Source organism: Centropristis striata, chromosome 3, assembly GCF_030273125.1.
Source record: "Centropristis striata isolate RG_2023a ecotype Rhode Island chromosome 3, C.striata_1.0, whole genome shotgun sequence".
Taxonomy (NCBI): Eukaryota; Metazoa; Chordata; class Actinopteri; order Perciformes; family Serranidae; genus Centropristis; species Centropristis striata.
The window spans coordinates 29,174,099-29,195,106 of NC_081519.1; the positions used below are offsets into that span (position 1 = coordinate 29,174,099).

At 36.7% G+C, this 21,008-nt stretch overlaps 1 protein-coding gene across 1 annotated transcript; it reads right to left on the reverse strand.

The window, feature by feature from the left end:
- Window positions 1-374: 374 nt before the first annotated feature.
- On the reverse strand, window positions 375-16,368 carry si:ch211-117k10.3 (Krueppel-like factor 15). The gene is made up of 3 exons (XM_059330163.1): window positions 16,170-16,368; window positions 10,998-12,164; window positions 375-2,440 (listed from the first exon to the last, which is right to left on the reverse strand). The coding sequence occupies exons 2-3, from the start codon at window positions 12,095-12,097 to the stop codon at window positions 2,272-2,274; spliced, it is 1,269 nt and encodes a 422-aa protein (XP_059186146.1). The 5' UTR covers window positions 12,098-12,164; window positions 16,170-16,368; the 3' UTR covers window positions 375-2,271.
- Between the last annotated feature and the right edge of the window lie 4,640 nt (window positions 16,369-21,008).

Here is a 21,008-nt window from a genome sequence, read left to right on the forward strand (position 1 = left end):
GTGGTAAACTACAATACAAACAGTAACTGCAATGTTGTTGTCTTCTTTCAGCTTTTATATTTTGTTTTCAGTGAATAAACATTTTCAAATTGATTTTGTTATAAATTTATTTAAGTGTTTAACAACTCTATTCAAAGATCTGTGTATTATAGATTTAATATTATAAAGTAATGTTATATTTTAGTCTTAATATAATTTTACCTCAGTTTTTTACTTCATCACTATCTAGATAATAATTTCCCTATCAAATAAACTTAAAATTTCTATTTTTTTTTATGCTATATGTGCAATTACTGCTTGGTTTTGAGTTGGATTTTGTGGTTACTGCAATTTTAATATAATTATTTTTCTGAAATAAAGCAAAATTGAAATCCAAAACTTTGTCACAAGATAAAACAGACATCAAGGAGTTCATCTTTAGTTATGACTCAATTTCGCCCAAAAATGTAGTTACTGCAGTTAGACTTTGTAGGACAGTATGGTTTGTAGCAGTAAATGTCTGCTGGTTCAACAGCGACAATCCACTTATGTGAAGCATTATGTTTCCACTTCTACAGTCTCTTCATGTGAAGCACTGGGAGGTTAACAAGCACCGATGTGTTCACATCAAAGAACAAATGATAATCGACTGCACTGCGCCGTGCAGTTGAACCTTCCTTACAAAATCCTTTTTTTCTTCTTTTTTTTTGGCATTTTACGGTTCCAATTCATGTTATGGAACTGCCATAAGAGCACAATAACTGTTTCTTGGTTTCCACTAACACAAGTGCACTTGAGACCAGCAGACTCAGCTTAATGATTTGTGAATGGGTAGAGTGGGACTCCAAAGCCCACACCATAATCACTCTGACATTCCACAGATTGATCACGCTACAATCGAACTCACATAACAGACCAAAAACCTCTCCAGAAACACGACTGAATAGCTTAATGCACTGATTGAAAATCCTCATTGTTAAAAAAACATCTATATAAAGGCTACAAGCTGTACATGTTATCTTTGTCCTTTATGTTCAGTACATATATTGAGTATGCTATACAGATGATTAAGGAGATGTTAGCTGCCTTTCCAGCTCTTTAAACTAATAGCTTTTCTTGCTGCTATGACCAACAGAGACATGTATTACAGTATCTGCTACTGTAAGTAAGAAAGAGCAGTGTTTCACATCACCACTGAGCCGAAATATAACATACAGGCCGAGTACTTTTCTAGGCCACGCAAGTCGGCTGCACAATGATTTCAAGAGAATTTCGGAGAACAAAGAGCTTATAAACTGTCACGCACCGAGGGTGTCGTTTTCATGCTCACACAGGGCCAGAACAGGGTTTTCTGGTTTGGCAACCCCCAGTCTAGAATCACAGTTGAATAAGAGCAGTCATATGATAACAGTAGGATCAAGTGAGGTTGGTTTTGTGATATGGACAAAGGCATCAATAGAGATTAGGGCATACTGGGGCTGAGAAAAGGCATACGGTCAAAGCAGGGTGGATTATGATTGGACAAATGCAACAAAGGCCAGGGCTGGATGCATATAACATCACAAGTTGCTCTCAGGTTTTGCCAAATTGTTAGCAAAGACACAATTTGAGTCCAACCAAAACAACATTTCACTACTCACTCCTAATAACAAGAGTCATCCTGTGTGAGGAGGCTATTTAGAGGAGATTCTGCTGCTTCAATCATGGTTTCATCCGTCACACTCTGAACACGTCCACATGGTTAGAACATAGAAACGTGACGCGAAACTTTCACTTTAACAACATACAAAAACATTGGGAAGCTTCATCCATGTGGACCCTGAAGTTAAGCTTTGAGAAAGAAGGGCAGTCACAAAAATAGAAAGGGGATTAGAGAATTACAGACTCTCCTATTGCTGGTTACCATCTAACTTCCAATAGCACCTGGTAGCTCGGTAACAGTAATGAGAGCAGTGGTTGCAACAGGGGCTTCTGTAAGACCAACTACTGCTGTGTGTTGAGTCCTGTGTGTGTGTGCATGTGACAGCCAGGAAGTCCACCTTCGTCTGAGTTATTCCTGAGGTGGCTGCTCAGTATACGATGCTCAAAAGGAACAGTGAAAGATAAAAAAGCAGGGAGGAGAGAAAGGAAGGAAATATGAAGGGGGGGAAATAGCATCCAGCTCTCACGATTCTTCTGTAAGTTCTGCTTATAAAGCACCAAAAGTCCTGAGGGAGACCTGGACCCCCCTCCCTGGTTAAAGCCAGGCCGGGCCGGGCGGGTGCAGGGCAGGGTTTAAGCCAGTTGAAAGTGTCAGACAGTGGCTCGGATAATCCTGCTGGGCCTGGAGCTGCGGTGGACCTTGGTGTGTTTGGATAAGTGGTCGCTGCGGGCGAACTTCTTCTCGCACAGTGAGCACTCGTACGGTTTGATGCCGGAGTGAGAGCGGCGGTGACGAGACAGTTCGTCGGATCGGGAGAACCTTGGAGACACAGAAGCAGGTGGATGGAGTAAGGAACACAGAAACAAAGACAGCTTCAGCATGTTTTCCTCTCTTAGCCCACTGGCTAATTGTTGTCTCGTTTGTAGGGTTGTCACCATACTAAAATTTTCAACTCGATACCGATACTAACAAGAAAAATGCAACATGTAAAAATGAACAGAACCACAGGTTAAATATTTATATTAAAAACAGTTGTGCAAAAGAAACTGCAACTAGTGCAAAAAATGAATAAATACAATAAACAATAACAATTAGAACAATATTTTGAGGTTGTATGCTGTGCACAATATTAGCCAAGCTTGATAAGTCGACTTTTCTCTGCTTCATTCTGGGACTTCAAGAGAAAATAACATTTTTTTAGTCTCCAACATTTATGTAAACGTATTAACTCTATGCTTATGTATACTGACACTGTGTCAATAAACGTAATATGGGCATACTACGTGCCTGATTTATTTATTTACGTTGTTTATAATCATTAACGTGACGTCAGCGTTTAACTGCTAGCTGCGGCTAATGGCTAATAATAACACGGCCAACATTAATGCAGGGGGGTATCGATACTTTTGAAAATGAGTATTGTATCCGGATACAACGTTTTAGTATCTATACTTTTTTTGAGTATCGATACTTTTGACAACCCTACTCGTTTGTGCATTCTAATGGTGCACTGACTGATCTGGTGTTCAGGGCTTAGCTAGGAGAAGGTCTGGGCCCTGTAAATAATACACACAGCCTAGTTGACTTTTGTGGACCCCTAGAACAGGGATGGGCAACTTAAATGCTGGAGGGGGCCACAGTTTTTCATGGATACTACCACAGGGCCACATATAGGACCGTGCACTTAACCAGATATGATGAAACTGCAATTTTAAACATGTTTACAGTGCAGTAACTTAACATATTTCATGCTCAAATGCATGTATAACAATATAAATAGGAATATAAAAGGTTTGATTAATTAATTGCAAGAAGTAATTTTGTGCATTTTTACACTGCAATTTTTTTTGTAATTCACTTTTTTAAATTTTTTTTTACATTTTATACAGAACAAAGAACAGGAATAGTTGGGGTGGGGGGTACCTATCATCATCATCATCATTTGCAGCAGTCGTTGTTAGTTAAACGTTAGCTAAACGACAGTTTTACATAAAGTCAGAACTTATAGGCTTGACATATTCTGTCCATTTTGACCAAGTTTTGTAAAATAAGTCTATTTGAAATTTTAGTTGAAAAGTCACTTTTTCCATTTTGTAGATTTCTTGTATAATGTTGATCCAGTCCTCATTTCTTGGTTGCTCAGGCTTGAGCCTACACTGCACTTTTAAGATTTCATGCTCAAATGCATGTAGTTGTACTGAGGGCCACTTCAAGTGAGGGTGCGGGCCGTATGCGGCCCCTGGGCCTCCAGTTGCCCCTCCCTGCCATAGAATAATAATTTTTACCCTACAGGTGATGGCCAAACTGGTCAAACTAATACCAAAAATATTTGTATGCCTTCAAATGAATCGAATAAGAAAAAGTGACAATCCGGGGCTAACAGTTATCCAACACTACACCAGTGATGATTGATAAGCGTCTGAAATCTCACTGAACTCCTCACTAAACTGTAAAGTATTAGGTGCACATTGTAAATATTTATACTGTACACTCTCCTGTTAGCACAGCTCCTCCCCTCATGTAAATAATTCCATATTTGCATACAATGCTTATACTGTTTGTATATGTTCAAATAATGTTAATATGTTGACTTCTCTATCCTGTTTTCTTTTTAAGCTTCTGAAGTACTTGCATTAATCGTTATCTATATTTTAGTACTTTGTTTGTTACTTCTTATGCACCAATACACCACAGCAAATGTATGTGAAAACCTACTTGGCAATAAAAAAAAATTCTGATTCTGAAAATAGTGAACAAGTAAATCCCCCCTTACTTTTTTTTTTTTATTAGGGACTGGTGCAATCAGTACACAATGACTTGAGCAAATTTGGAACTATTTTGATAACAGGGTAATTGATTAAACCATTTATCTGACAAAGATAACAAAGTAACACTGATTTTAGCAACAACAGATTTATCTGCTGCTTTTCTGTTTCATGTCATTTTAAAATGAATATGTTTGGTTTACTGACTTGTGTTTGACCAAAACGAATCTGAAGACTTGAGCTTTGCAATTGTCTAATATAATAAAACTAAATTATCAACTGAAAGGAAAACTGAGAAAATAAAATAAGATGATCAGAATTATAAATAGCTGCAGCCCAATATTATAATACAACACACGTTTGTGTGGACGATAAGTCAAACAATAGAAAGATTTCTGCCTGATCAGAAGCGTTTTCAGGTGGTTTGGGTTGAAGCCAAACAGGTAAACTCCCTCCATCTGTGTGTTCCTGGAGCTGTTGAGCAGAGCGCTGATTTTATGTTTCGAAACTCTTTCATAAGTGGTTTCATGAGCAAATGCTTATTTTTTACTCTTGTCTCCAATATGTAGTAGGTGTAATATTACAATTCTGAATAATTAGTTAATGCCAAGCATGAGGGTCAGCAGACTTGAGCACATTCAGTAGTTAGCGATGTTGCAGCTAGTTATCACAATGGCACAGAAACTAATTTGGGATTACCTTGCTGCGAAAAAGACCAGCAGAGCCAAGAAAACATCCCAGCTCTGACAAGCTCTTCATTGCCTAGACCAGTGGATCTCAATTGGGGATACGCGTACCCCTGGGGGTACGTGAAGGCCCTCCAGGGGGTATGTGAGATTTTAAAATATACATTTAAAAAGTAGCATCCATGCAAAAATCCTTTACAAATAATTATTTAATAAATAATAAGTATGTGTATAAGTATAAGTTCATAAAAGGAATTTTATATTCAGTAGGCTATTCAATGTCATTCTCCTAAAAACCCAGAGTGTCCCCCATACCAGGATGGTTGGACCCAACCTGTCATATGCCACCTGGCATCACCTGTCAATCACTTGAAAACTCAAAGATGGAGTCGTGGTTGAAGCGTAGCAGTTATAGTTTTAAATGCTTATATGCTCACTGTTTTTACTACATTTGTTTGAATCACTACATTTTAGTGATGAGAAATATTTGCAATAAATTTAGTTTGAATTTTGTATGTGTTTATCAGTTCCAAAGTTTAATAAATCAGACACTAATGGCACAGTGCTCTGTTTTTAAGTCTTGTTTTTTTTTCAACCAAAAATGCTTTGCCCTGGTTAGGGGGTACTTGGCTGAAAAAAATATTTCACAGGGAGTACATCACTGAAAAAAGGTTGAGAACCACTGGCCTATGTTATAGACTTCTAGTACAAGTTTTGCCTCAGAAATCACAGACAAGAACTGCAACTGTGGCCCTCAGGAGCCCTCAGGAGCTTACTGCTCCTCCGTGCCGTGCTGCTGTCACTAGTGTGGCACTTAGCATGCTAGCTGCTTTCAAGGAGCCCTTCCAGCCTTCTAACTTTGTTTTACCTGGTAGATGTTTTGGAACCAAAACTCTGAATTGTCAAATGACACCAGCTTGGACTAATGAATGGACATTTATTAAATTGGCCAGTTGACATTTTGAATGCTTTGGACATCAATGAAGGACTTATGTCGTCCCTTTTGGAGTAAATTAAAGGGACGGTTCAGGATTTTGGACATTAAGTTGTATGAAACACTTGCCAGTAGTGTTGTGGATACAAAGCTATTACTTACTTTCTTAGCTCCGGTGTTGGAGTTCTGGCTTTCATTCATAATTTTGTCTTTCATGTCATAATATGTGTCTTTTGTCATAATTTGTGTCTTTTCTCATAATATGTGTCTTTTTTGTCATCATTTGTGTCCTTTTTGTCATAATTTGTGTGTGGCAGTAGAGCTGCAACAATTATTCGATTAATCGAACAATAATCGATTATTAAATTAATTGTCAAATATTTTGATAATCCGATAATTGGTTTGAGCAGTTTTTTAAAGACAAAAAGTCCAAATTCTCTGATTTCAGCTTCTTCAATGTGAATATTTCTGGTTTCTTTGTTCCTTTATGACAATAAACTGAATATATCTTTGGTTTGTGGACAAAACAAGAGATTTGAGGATGTCATCTTGTGGTTTGGGAAACACTCATTGATATTTTTATACATTTTATTGACCAAACAACTAATCGATTAATTGTTTAAATAATCGACAGATTAATCGATTATGAAAATTGAGTTGAGAGTTGCAGTCCTAGTTGGCAGGATCACAAATTTACAAGGTTTTACTTCACAAAACTAAGAGACACTAAAAGGTCACTCATTCCACCACAAAACAATGGTTTTGTATGCTGTACCGGCTGCTGTGCCTAGTAATATTACAACACGCTGTCATTGTCTTTAATGGCTTTTTCAGGAAACAAAATAGTGCCAAGTGAAGTTGGTTTCTGATAAGCACAAGGCCCATTGTTTTGGAATGAGTGACTTTTAGTGTACACGTAGTTTTGTGGAGTAAAACCTTGTAATTGTGTGACCCTGCCAGCTTGCCAGAACTATCTGTTCTATGATCAGAACCAGGCAGGTTAACTAATAGCTTTGCCTCCACTACACTACCCGTAGCATCCAGTTCACGGTTAAAGCCTTTGGTAATGCTCAAGCTGCCGATAAGCAGTTTGACATTATCATTAAACAGTAATTTAAGAATATTATTATTTATATTTACTATTTATTTTTATTGCAAAAATATGTTTGACTAAGTTGCATACTGGGCAAATCAGGCTTTTAACCGGTTAAAATATTGCTCGTATTTGGATAAGTTCCACTGTAAGCACATGGAGCTGATGGGTGACCCTCATGAAGCCAGTCTAAGTTATGTCTGTGAAGATTATAAGGACTTTTTTATTAAACTAAATATATTTCACTTGTATATGGGGCGAGGGACGTCTGGAATGCCCTGCTTAGCCTGCTGCCCCCGCGACCCGGCCCCAGATAAGCAGAGGAAAATGGATGGATGGATGGATGAACATTATAGCCATAATGAGGCACAAATCATTGTTTTGTGTTAAAATAATATTTTCTATATTTTTAAACATAAATTAATTACTGTAATGCGTCCAGATAAATAAATATTTAATAAACTTTGTAAAAAATAAATCCACATTTGCTTAAAAATGTATAATTTAACAGAATATAATCAAACATAATGGCTTTTAACAATGTAAAAACAAATTGATGAGAAAAAATGGTTAGATGTTACGGTAATGATTGAATATTTTGAATTGAAATATGTGTATATTTTAATAAAATACATTTTGGTGATACCAGCTACCCTTGAGCATATTTAAGTGCTTGCCAAAGAAAACAAAAAACAAAAACAAAAAAAAACTTTTGTTGTTTTTTTATTCAAAAATGTGATGTAAAAATGTCAGAAAATACCTTAAAATGTTTTTAAATAGATCATAAATTCATATTAAACAGTGACTTAGATTGTATATGTTATAAAGGGTCAAAGAAGATATGTATTCAATGCTCTTGGATTTTTGCTATGAGCTGGACCATGTTCATGAGAATCAGCCTGATGTTGTCTGCTGTGGTTCTAACAGCTGTGCTATCTGTTGTTTTTAACAGCTAACAGAGTTCAACAGTCACCTAAAATGTTCCTGTATTACAGTATTCTCTCTAACCTCAAAGCTATTTTTATTAAATGCACAAATACTTCCTGTGGTTACTGTGACTTAGATTGTGACATTATTTTTTATTAGGGCCCGAGCAGGCAACGACCTGCGAGGTCCCTATTGTATTTCGAATGATTATTTATTTTTTTTTTTATTATTCTCGTACCCAAATGATCGCATATTTCACTGCCTGAACATACCCCAAAACTCATGAAACTTTGAATATAAGTCACACCTGGCGAAAAATTTTATAATCTATTGTCATCCTGAATTTCCACCACTAGGTGGCGCTATAATAAAGGAAAGCGCGTTTTGGCTAATAACTCCCACATACTTTATCGCACATTCAAAAAACTTATATCCACGCGTTCACTGAGTAGTGCTGAATCTCGTGATATAGGCCACGCCCATTTTCGCCTACCGTTTTTTTTCGCAAATTTGCAAAATGTCGCAAACCTACTTTTTCGAACTCCTCCTAGGCAATTTCATCGTTTTGCACCAAACTTTGCACACAGCATCTATGGACCCTCATGACAAAAAGTTATTAAAAGAATTTTGATTACCCAAATAATACTCAAGTTATTAAAGAACAACTTCCTGCAGGTGGCGCTATTATCAACACAAAACACAAAGTGTTGCATATCTCCACATTGGTGTGTCTGAATGACATGAAACTCAGGTTACTACTTCCCCATGAGCCACTGAGGCTCTCTGCAAAATTTTGGCCGATTACCACTAGGTGGCGCTCTTTAAATTGAAGTATTTTATATCTCTACATCGGTTGGTCGGATTAACACCAAACTTGGTATACTTATTGTCAATGCCCTCCTGAGGATAACCCTTGAAGATTTTATTGATCGGCCCCTAGGTGGCGCTCTGGCAGCAGTTTAATTTAATAAGTGCCACTGTGTCCAGACCATAAGACTTAAGGCAATGAAATTCATAGAGATGGTATAGACTGGCCCCTGTAACGCACAAACCCCGACGGCAGCATGCCCCGACACGCGTGTACTGCGAGGGCCCGTTCAGTACTGCGCGCAGTCCTAGTTCATCCTATTTTTTTGAACATATTCTTTTTTTATTATTATTTTTAGTCAAGTTATACATTGGTTCAAGAAAATCCACCGTTAAAGATTAATTTTTTCCCGACTTCAATGAATGCAGAATGTTTCCGAAGTCAATGAGTAATCGTGTTAACCAACCAGACTATCAACCAGTGTGAATATCTTCTCAAAACATGTTCAACTCCTTTAATCTTGATCCTAAATTTAATTTTGACTGTTAAACCGGTTAAAGTACACATCATGCTATTTTTTAAAATGTATTCTCTATTTTTTATTTTATTTATTATTTTCTCATATATGGCTATCTTCATTCATTTATTTGTTTTTTTTTTCTATTTGTTTTGTTTTTGTATATTTGACTATATCATTCTGTTGTTTACATTTATTTTGTACTTGCCTAGTCTATGGATGTATTGGATAAACTGATGTGTGCTCTGACAGCTGATATAATTACACTGTAATACATGACTCTTTTGTCATTTCATTTTACTTAATATATTTGATAAAATGTATTAAATATAAATGATTTTGAGGCAGTTGTTTAAGTCACTTTAATAGAAAAATGTTTGAGATAGAATCTACTTATTTTGATCACATTAAATATAATCTTTATGTGTATGTAATTCTAAATCAAGAGAATTTTGAATGAATCCAACACAATAGAATTAGTTCATTTTTAATTGACAGGCACTTCCTGTTAACTTGTTTTTTAACCCTCTGGGGTCTATGATCGTGCCGTCCTGATCAGATCATGTGACGTTTAACAAAAAACAAGGTCACATGGAGCGCTGCTATCAACTTCACTCCAAAGTACAGACTTGACACTTTCTCCCAATATTTGTTTGACATTCCTAGGTTATGTAAAACCAAAGATATGATCGTTTTAATTTGATGGTACAGAAATATTTGTTGCAGCTAACAAGGAAGAAAAAGCCTATAAATATACATGTTTTTATGGGACTTTTTTGTATATAGTTTTATTATATTTACATTTTTACCTTTTTATATGTTCATATTTATATCCTATGTTGAGATTTTCAAGTTCCAAAACAGTTCATTGAGCATATTTGTGGTTTTTATTGTAGTAAATAGTATAATTTTTCAACTCGGACTTCATGATTTTAGGGCTCAATATGTTGATAAAGTAGGTTAAAGTGAGAAAATAATTGTCAGATCATATAGGTGATAGGGTTGTCAAAAGTATCGACACTCAAAAAAGTATCGATACTAAAACGTTGTATCCGGACACAATACTCATTTTCAAAAGTATCGACCCTGTGCACAGCATACAACCTCAAAATATTGTTCTAATCGTTTATTGTGTTTACTTATTTTTTGCACTACCTCAGACCTGAAGCTTGTTATCATAGTTGCAGTTTCTTTTTGCACAATTGTTTTTTATTATAAATATTTAACCTGTGGTACTGTTAATTTTTTACATGTTGCATTTGTTAAAATTTTCTGTTAAATTTTGGGCTCCTTGTTTTTATCCTTGTGGTATCGAAAATGGTATCGAGTATCGAATATTTTCCTGAGTATCGGTATCGAGTTGAAAATTTTAGTATCGTGACAACCCTAATAGGTGAAGAAGAAATGGATACCAAATATGGGTTTGGTAAACATTTTTTATATGGTCCATGAAGGGCAAAATCAAAAGTATTCAAAAACGGCCAGAGGGTTAACTCAACTTGTAACGTAGTTAGATTTCATTTATAATATTGCGTGCAATCTGTTGCCTCATTGTTTATCTTTTTTTTTAACAGTGTATGCATCCAAGGAAAATCCAATAAAAATCATTTTGAAAAGAATAATAAAGTAGACATCATGCCACATACCTCCAGCCACACTCAGGCCAGCTACATGTGTAGGGTTTCTCTCCCGTGTGACGGCGGAAGTGAGCTTTCAGATGGCTGCTTTTGGTGTACATCTTCCCACAGCCTGGGTGGGAGCACTTATGGACCCTCTCTGTAGGCGGGAGCCTGGTCACCCGGGGGGCCACGGCCTTCAACAGACCACTGCCCTGTCCCCCAACCCCAGTCACGCCTGTGATCTCTAGAGTCCTCATGGTGATGGGCAGAGGTGCGATCTTAACGTACTTCTGGTCGGCTGACTTGCCATCTCCACTGTTCAGTGATAGCAGGGTGGTGGGGGTGGGGGGCACCTGAGGGGCCAGCAGCGTGACATTTTGTCCTGTTGCACCCTGGAGCCCCATGACCAGATGAGTGAGCCAGATGCCACTTTGAGCCCCTGGAGGAGAGCCTGCTGGAGGCTGAGGCTGGGCCAGAGGTAGGGGCTGGAGCTGGAGAACCAGCGGCCCCCCCAGGACCACCGGTGGGGTTAAGGTGGAAGGTGAGGGGTCAACCTGGGCAGAAGGGGAGGCGTTAGCTGGGCTCGGGCTGCTTTGCTCATTCTGAGGGGTGTTTGGGCTTGAAGTGCAATGAGAGGCACCCGTCCCTAGCTCGCTACAAGTGTCTGAGGAAGCAGCTGAGGGTGCAGTGGATGATGGAGTGTCACTGCACGGTAGAGGGGACCCCTCCTCTTTAGGGACCAGTAGCACCTCTTTCACCAGCTCCATCTTTTCCCTCAAGAACTCCTCTATGTCCTCCAGGGTCGGCGAGAACGGGGAAGAGGGGTGGAAAGGGAAATCCGGCAGCTTAGGCTCCTGACTCAGAGGTTCTTCTTCTCCCTCTGCCCCGAGAAAAATATGCAGACTTGCCCCCTCGTTTTCGTCTTCCTCCTCCTCCTCATCTTCCACCTCCCCAGGGCTGGAGCTGTGCATGGCCCCCAGCTCCCCAGCATTGGGGCTGTCGCAGGAGGCAGAACTGCCCCCCTCGCTGTGGGCTCCGTCTCCCAGGCCGAGGGAGAACAGGCTGCTGCTGCTGTCCCTGAACAGGTCATTCTCCAAACTCAGCGTTCTGCTACTGAGAGACACCATTGATCCAGTCCAAACGCAGAGGAGAGGATGTCGATGAAACTCTATCCAGTCGTGGGATCACAAAAACCTGCAAAGGGGACATTGAGATTGGATTTTATTACCTAGCAGAAAATAAATGAGCTGCAAAAAAGGTGTGTCTAAAAACAAGATAAAAACACTAAATCTGAGGGAAATGATCTTGCTGCATGGACAGATAATTTCACTTGACAAAATTTCTGAAATTAAGATTATTAAATCTAGAAATAAGCATGTTGAACGCTTAAAATAAGAAATTAACTCTTAAAACAAGATAAATTATGTAACACTTCTAAATGTAAAGTTTTTTTTATCTTGGTAAGAAACAAATAATTGTCGTGCACTCTGCTCGGGCCAGTTCATCACTGCTTGAAGCTTTAATTTATCTTATTATAAAGAGTTCATTTCTTATTTTAAGCGTACAACATGCTTATTCTACTATATACTAATAATCTTAATTCAAGAAATCTTGTCAAGTGAAATTATCTGTCCATGCAGCAAGATCATTTCCCTCAAATTTAATGTTTTAAATAAATGTATTATTATTATTTGTAGTATTATTATTACATTTTAATGTATTTATTGATGCTTAATGCAATCAATAGTGTTCTGCTGTTATACATTAGAAAACAAACCATTCACATGTGTTCAAAAAGAATCAAAGATCAGATAGAAGTATTTAAGACCCTACTGAGCCGTCAGTCGTTTAGTGCAACAACTGAAATAATACTTTTTTACTATTTTTGGTAAGTTGATTAAATACAGCTTTACAGGGCCCCTTTACAAGAAATGGTCAAAAGATCTGCATTACCACCGTAAGCTATTAGTGCACTAATGGTTTAACAAATCTGCCAGTAGTTGGCTGAGTAAAACAAATTGACATGTAGAAAACTGTTACCTTTTGTGGCCCTAAGAGGCCGGGGCCCCAGGACAGTTCCCCATTGAGCCAGTTTTGCTCTTAGCCATGAACCAGCATAAAAACAGACCAGAAGAGACAGAAATTGGGCCAGAAACTTCATTTTTCAAGAATTGGGTGGAACTGTTTTCAATCTGTTGTCGAACAGTAACAAAGTTACAGCTGATCACTATATTTTGACATTAGATTAGGGCTGGGCGATATGGACCAACAGTCATATCCTGATATATGTAGGCTGAATATCGATAAACGATATATATATATATTTTTGTTTTTTTAAAAAGCTCCATAAAGTGCACATTTAAATAAAAAAATATCTTAAATAAAAATCAATTTGACTCTCATAACACACTCATAAAACCAAGTGCTCTCCAAAAACCAAACTTTAGAAATATTCTACATTAATACTAATTTCTCGTTTCATAGTTGCTGTTTTTTTAAATCAACACCAGTCCTAATCATAAATATCAAATATTACATTTGTTGATTTTCTGAATTTTAATCCCGTAAGTGATTTTTATGTATTGTTATTTTTGTATAATTTATAAATTATGACTCTACTGTATGTACATTTACTCATGTTTCATTCTTGTTGTTGTTCTTAGTATTAATGCTATTTTTAATGCTACTTCATATTTCTACTGCCTGGAGGAGGGATCACAGCCCAAGTTTGAACTATATCGATATATGTGATATAGTCTAAAGCCATATCACATTTAAAAATATATTGATATATCTTTTATATCGATATATCACCCAGCCCTACATTAAATAGCCATCTTTGAAAGTTTTTGTTGCTAAATATAGAGCCTCCTGAGCTTTTATATAATTTGCAATTTTATTTAAAGCCCTACAAAGTCTAACTGCAGTAACTACGCAAAAGGTAAAACTGAGAAAAACTGCTTTAAAGTTTTTTTCAACGTTTTTTAACTGGCCATCCAAATTATTTATAGGTAGGCGACATCACAGTTATTTCTACATGTATTGATGATGTCATTTTTATGCAAAAAAAATCATAACGATTTATTTGACCTTTGACCCCAAAAATGTAGTTACTGCACTCTGTTTTTGCTGTAAAAGGTTCAAATAGTAATGTTGTTGTCTTCTTTCAGCTTTGATATTTTGTTTTCAGTAAATAAATGTTTTCAAATTGATTTTGTTATCAGCGTATTTAAAACTGTCTAACAAATTCAAAGATTTGTGTATTTTAGACGTAATATCATAAAGTAATGTTATATGTTGTTGGGCTAAATTCATGTTTCTTTTTGTTTGTTTGTGTGTTTGTTTGTCTGTTTTCGTCGTGTGGCTTTGTACTGTGATATCGTCGTTTTCATTGTTGTTGTTGTGGTTGTCCTGTACATTATTCTATGTATGTTATTTGTGTTTACATTATGTCTAATTTGTAAATATGTTTCCGAGTCTTTGTTGTCTAGAATTGTGTTTTAGTGTCTTGTTTTCATATTGTGGCTGCTAATAAGTAATCCACTGTTCTTTTTTGTTTATTCGTCAATGAAAAATAAAAATAAAAAAATAAAGTAATGTTATATTTTTAATATCATTTTATATCACTTTTTTACTTGATGACCATCTAGATAATAATCTCCCTATCAAATAAACGTATAATTTGTATCATTCTTGTCTTCACTATTAAACACAATGAAGAAATACAAGACTGCCCTGTATTACAGTCAAAGTGAATATTCTGCAGTCTGCTTTGGTTTGATGTTTAAATTCGTTTTGAGTTGGATTTTGTAGTTACTGCAATTTTTATTTCTCTGAAATAAAGCAAAGTTTAAATCTAAAGTAATATTATATTTTAGTCTTAATATAATTTTATTTCAGTTTTTTACTTCATCACTATCTAGATAATAATTTCCCTATCAAATAAACTTATAATTTCTATTATTTTTATCCAAAGCAGACAGTGGTAAGTGCAATTACTGCTTTGGTTTTGAGTTGGATTTTGTGGTTACTGCAATTTTAATATAATTATTTTTCTGAAATAAAGCAAAATTGAAATTTAAAACTTTGTGACAAGATCAGACAGACATCAAGGAGTTAATTTTTAGGTAAAACTCAATTTCGAACAAAAATGTAGTTACTGCAGTTAGACTTTGTAGGACAGTATGGTTTGTAGCAGTAAATGTCTGTTGGTTCAACAGCAACAATCCACTTATGTGAAGCATTATGTTTCCACTTCTATGATCTAGATAATAATTTTCCTATCAAATAAACTTAAAATGTCTCTTATTCTTGTCTTCACTATTAAACACAATGAAGAAATACAAGACTGCCCTGTATTACAGTCAAAGTGAAGTTACTGCAGTCTCCTTTGGTTTTATGTTTAAATTCATTTTGAGTTGGATTTTGTAGTTACTGCAAATTTTATATCATTATTTCTCTGAAATAAAGCAAAACTGAAATCCAAAACTTTGTCACAAGATAAAACGGACATCAAGAAGTTCATTTTTAGTTATAACTCAATTTCCCAAAAATTTAGTTACTGCAGTTAGACTTTGTAGGGCAGTACAGGCTGTGTGTGTAAGTAAGACACCCTCTGTCCTGATCAGATTTAAAGGATGAAAGCTATAAAGTAACTGCAATCCTTTTTTAACATTACTTACCTCTCTAAAGCACCCCTAGGGATACATGTCCCACACTACTGTTGAGTCTCTAAACTCTAATAGTGTTAAATCATCTAATACAAGGAAATGAAAGAGCTGAACAAATATGTGCTTCTTGCTAATTTCAGACGAGCACCAGTGAGAGTCTACATTCGCTTATGCAAATCGTGTTTGCTGCTGCTGTCACAGCGTCAGGCACATGTTGCAGCAGGGCCTCATACTTTACACAGTGCAGGAACAAGGCGCTGGGTAAACACGGCCCGCACTGACGCGCCCATAACCGTGTGTCGAGGAGCAGGAGCCGTGTTTACTCAGGGATCAGCGGATAAAAACAGCGCAGGACTGTTTGTAAAGGTGAAGCGGTCGACAACATGGCAATCCGCCTGAATGCTACTGCGCCCGCATCGGAATCCACGAGTCTCAAGTTCGGCTGGGTCAAAAAAATGTTCTATTTATACTCCTCCGGACGGAAGGACGGAGGAACCGAGCAGCATCCCGGACATTTGGCTTCACCTACCGTGTTCAGGTCGGAGCAGGCTCGGTGGAGGACTCGGCGGCGTCGATTTCTTCTTCTCTTCTCTCTGTTCTCTCTCCTCCGTCGTGTTATTGTCGGAGCTCTCTCTCATCCCGTCCTTGCCACGGGTCCATGTTGGCATTCCTTTTCCCAGCGTCACGTGACAACATTGCTGCACAACTCGGAGGCACGGGTCCTGTTCCGCGTCTCTGATTGGCCGAGAGCGGCGGAGGCTCGCCCTAAAAACACGTCTGTGATTGGCTGCCGCTCGATAAATTCTGACTGCCATGTGTTGATGGAGGATCACTATACAGAGACTCAACACGACACAATGTGGCTTATTGATGGTGTATACAAGGGTGGACAGAATAATAGAAACACCTCTTTATGTAACAAGTTATCCTTTTCAACCACAACATCACAACTGTATATTCATATTTATTCTGCACTGGAATTCTACTCCTTAATACATACTCCTTCTTTAGGCACTTTATTTTTTATTGTGTCTTATATTTTATTGCTTGAAGTATGCCTAGGTTGTTCTTTTTATTTAATTGTGTATCTATCTATCTATCTATCTATCTATCTATCTATCTATCTATCTATCTATCTATCTATCTATCTATCTATCCTCAGGCTCCTAGTCCTCGTTCAGAAGAGCATCCTGCTGCTGTCTGAAGAAACTACTCAAATATACTGTAATAATAATAATAATAATAATAATAATAATACACTTTATTTATAGAGCACTTTTCAAAACAAAACGTTACAAAGTGCTGAACAGCAAGTTAAACAAACATACAAGACAGAAACAAGCAGACACAAAATAATGTACACCTCCCCCCACCCGTTTGCCCACAGTGCAAATTAGATAGGACAGTAAAGACATTAAAATTAGGCCATGTGGTAAAATTAATAAGAGGCTCTTTTAAATAGATATGTTTTAAGAAGAGATCATCAGGCAGGGAATTCCAGAGTTCTGGGGCTCCGACTGAAAAAGCCCGGTCACATTTAGTGGCACGTTGTGACTTCTTTACTGCCAGAAGACCTCTCCCTGAGGATCAGGCAAATATATTAATATGACATATTAATATATATAATGGTGCACAATACAGCACCCACTGAATATGATAATATGGGTTTCTTTGTTCATGAAGTAAATAGGAGAAAAGACTCCATAAATACCCATAAATAACCATTTTTAACTACTCCAATATAAGTGGATACTGAGATTGTATATTACTCCAACCATGTTAACCCTCTGGAGTCTCCAAAAGCCAAAGCATGACTTCTTGATGACATCCAGACTAGAAAACAAAGCAGCGTGGAGCCCTACTATAAATTTACCTCTAAAGTTCTGGCTGTAAACTCCATGAGGCCAGTTTCAGTTTGATGATAATATACCAAGTAAAACTGGAGACAAGCTCAAATATATTTGGTATAAAATGATAGAACTGGATGTAACCCTCTTATATGTTATATTTGCAACATTTGTTCACATTTGCAACATTTAAAAATCTTTAATAAGCATGATAGTGTTTTGAAAGTAAAAAAAAGATTCAAAATCACATTTTATGTTGGACTAAAGGACTAAAAAAGACAAAAAGACACAAAAAGACACAAAATGACAAAAAAAAGACACAAAATGACAAAAAAAAGACAAAACAACAGACACAAAATGACTAAAAAAGACCCGAAAAGGATTAAAAATGGACAAATAGCCCAAGACTCCATAGTTAAATAAAGTCAACCCCAATACCCTGGATGTATGTCGTAAATGCGGAATAAAGAGGGCACACTCTTTCATTGCCTTTGGAACTGCCCAACCATCCAGGCCTTCGCGAGAGAGGTATTGGATGTAATTTCCCATGTCACTGGAGTAAAGTTGATCATATGCCCCAAACTGTGCATTCTTGGAATTTTTCCTGTGCATTGTCTTCTAAGTAATACTGATAAGAAAATGGTTGTCTATTGTTTGTTACAAGCAAAACACACCATAGCCAAATACAGGAAATCTGTTACGAGACCAAGTCTGCAAGCCTGGTTTGCAGGACTCTCAAACTCTCTTGCACTTGAAAAATGTACATTTACGATCAAGGGCAAATATTCCACCTTTGATAAAATATGGGGACGTTTTATGGCATTTCTAGAGGGGGAGAAGATTACAATTTGTTTTGATCTCTGATATGACCCGATGATGATTTAGTTAGGTAAACATTATGAAAATATGTATTTACCATTCTAAATGGCTTCTAAAATCTGTCTACCATTTATAAATTATGGTTATTGTAAAGTGTTACCTCTTTTTGTAATACTGGAATTATATCAAAATGCAATAAACACACATGTTTTTTTTTTTTTTAAAGGACAAAAGACACTTGCTTGTCATACACCAAAAAAACAGGTAATAATCTTTTGTAAAGGCTTTGAAGGCTCTGTTTGTTCTGATTGCAGGTGGGAAACAGTCTGTGACCTGTTACTGATGTTTGTAGCCTTCTTGTGGAGATGGTTATCACACACCATGTTCAAATTTGGGAGTTTCTACAATCTTCTCTGCTGTTTTCACAACCCAGACCCAGTTCTTCCTATTCTCAGCAGTGCATTTACCACACCATGGCACAGAAGCAGAGGGTGCCTTCTATGGTGCTTCTGCAAATGTTTATTAGGAGCTGAGAGGGAAGTTTGGCCTGTTTCCTTAGGAAGAAAAGCTTCTGTGGAGCTTCCCTAACATGGTGGGAAGTGTTAAGGAACTGGAAACTGGGACTGAGAAACAAACATTTTTGCATTAATGTAACTCTAATAGGCTGCGTTTTTGCACCCATTCGAATGTTTTCACAAGATTGAAGAAACTATGAAGTGACATTACAGAGAGTGAAAGCAAAGGAGGAAAAAAGGAAATTAAATATGAAGCACTAAAAGCTGCTCCTAGGGCAAGCGGGAGGGGTCAAGGAAACCTAGGACTTTCACCCAGGAGATCTGGGTTCATGTCCCATGTGAAAACAAAAGACAACAGTGCTTGAAGTCGCATCACTTAACTTCTGTGCATCACATTTTTACGTTTTTTCTCTCACTTCCAGCACTCACTTCCAGCATTCACATGCATTTATTTTGCATTTTAAACCTCTGAAGTCCATGAGATTTTAGTTGAAATTTGTCACCTTCCTTTGCATTTGTTTCTGTCTCTGTTTAGCATCTTTCAGTCTGTCCTTACATCTCATGCATGGCTCCTTTTTCTCCACACAAACGTGGCTATCAGTCAGATTTTTCTTTTTTTATTTATTAACAAAGTATAAAGCTGCCAGGAACCCAAAATACAAACAAAAGACACAGGTTTCTATTGAAATGTACCATTTAAGAAATATATATATTTTTTATTTTTACAATTTATACACACAAAAACAGCTGTAATAATGATAAATAACTATACTACAAAACAGTCTATTTGCATGTAAATTAAAAATAGTAATAGTGTTCATTGTAAATGTTCTAGAAACATAAATGGCAAACTGTGAAAGCTCTTATGATTGAACTTTCAACTGGCTTTCTCAACTTGTCTACATATGATATGTAAATAAAGTTATTACTGTAAATAAAACGTGTATTTCAATAAATAGATGGACTCCAGGGAGTTAAACAATATTTTAAAACTCCTAAGCAAGAACTGTTTTGCCCTAACCATAGAGAAGTAGTTTTGTACCGTAAAGATAAAGAAACTTTGGCCTTTTAATTAAACGTAACTGCCTAGTTATCATAGAGCAGCCATTTAATGGGCTGATAACCTACTCCACATACTAGAAGGTTACAAGGTAGAAGGTTTTCTCTCTTCAAAAACAAACCCCTTGTGCTGCGTTTTCCAACTTTTAGATGAATTAAATAATAATCTGTCTGTCTATATAATTATCGGACAGAATTTTAAAAAGTATTATTATAATGAGAAATATACTATTTCAAAGAACTTGTACTGCATAGCAAGAGTTGCTGGTAACTACATAAACATACTGTCAAAAAAAGGAATAGCCTGCCAATTTAGCATTTATATGCAGCATACAGACATTTAGTAAATGGTTATCAATACACCATATTGTAGCTATATGCAGCTGTAAGGATAGTGTTTGGCAACAATTATAAATTCTCCTTTGAAGACATATTTTATGTTATTACACCTGTGTTTTATATCATTGGCATTCATTATCTGTTTTACAGCAGCCTCCAGCCATGTGCCTCCATAGGAGGAGTAATACAAATACATTCATTAATACTACACCTGTATCTGCTGAATGCTAGGGTGAATTCAGGTAATGTGGGACACTTTTTGCAATTTTGACTTTGTTATATTTTTCTAAATTTAAACATATTTTTATGTAATTTCAGTCACATGACACCCATGGTAGACCAATAGTAAAGGTTTTGATGACTATATTTACTTTAAGCAGGAAATAAACCAGCCAAACCTTAAGTGTCCCAGATTACCCGAATCCACCCTACAATACAGTTTGTTACAAACCATTTATTTAACATTTATATATTCCTTATCAACATTAAAATTAAATTAAAGTGATGCGAAACCATTTGCAACATTTTGCTCATGCCAGTGTAAAAAAAAGATCCTTTATGGTGCATTTTTATGTATCGAAATTAGATTTTTATTATTTAAAGTTCAATCACTTATCAGACCATTTCAGTTTAGATTAATCAGATATCCAAATTACCCCAGACTCAGTGAATCTGAGGCCTTTGGGGGCTGAACGGGCCTGCCAGGCATAGGCCCAGGGGCCCAAAGTGTTGGCCCCACCCCATGGCCTTTATCTACCAAATGTCTCTTAAACTCAGAATGACCACCAA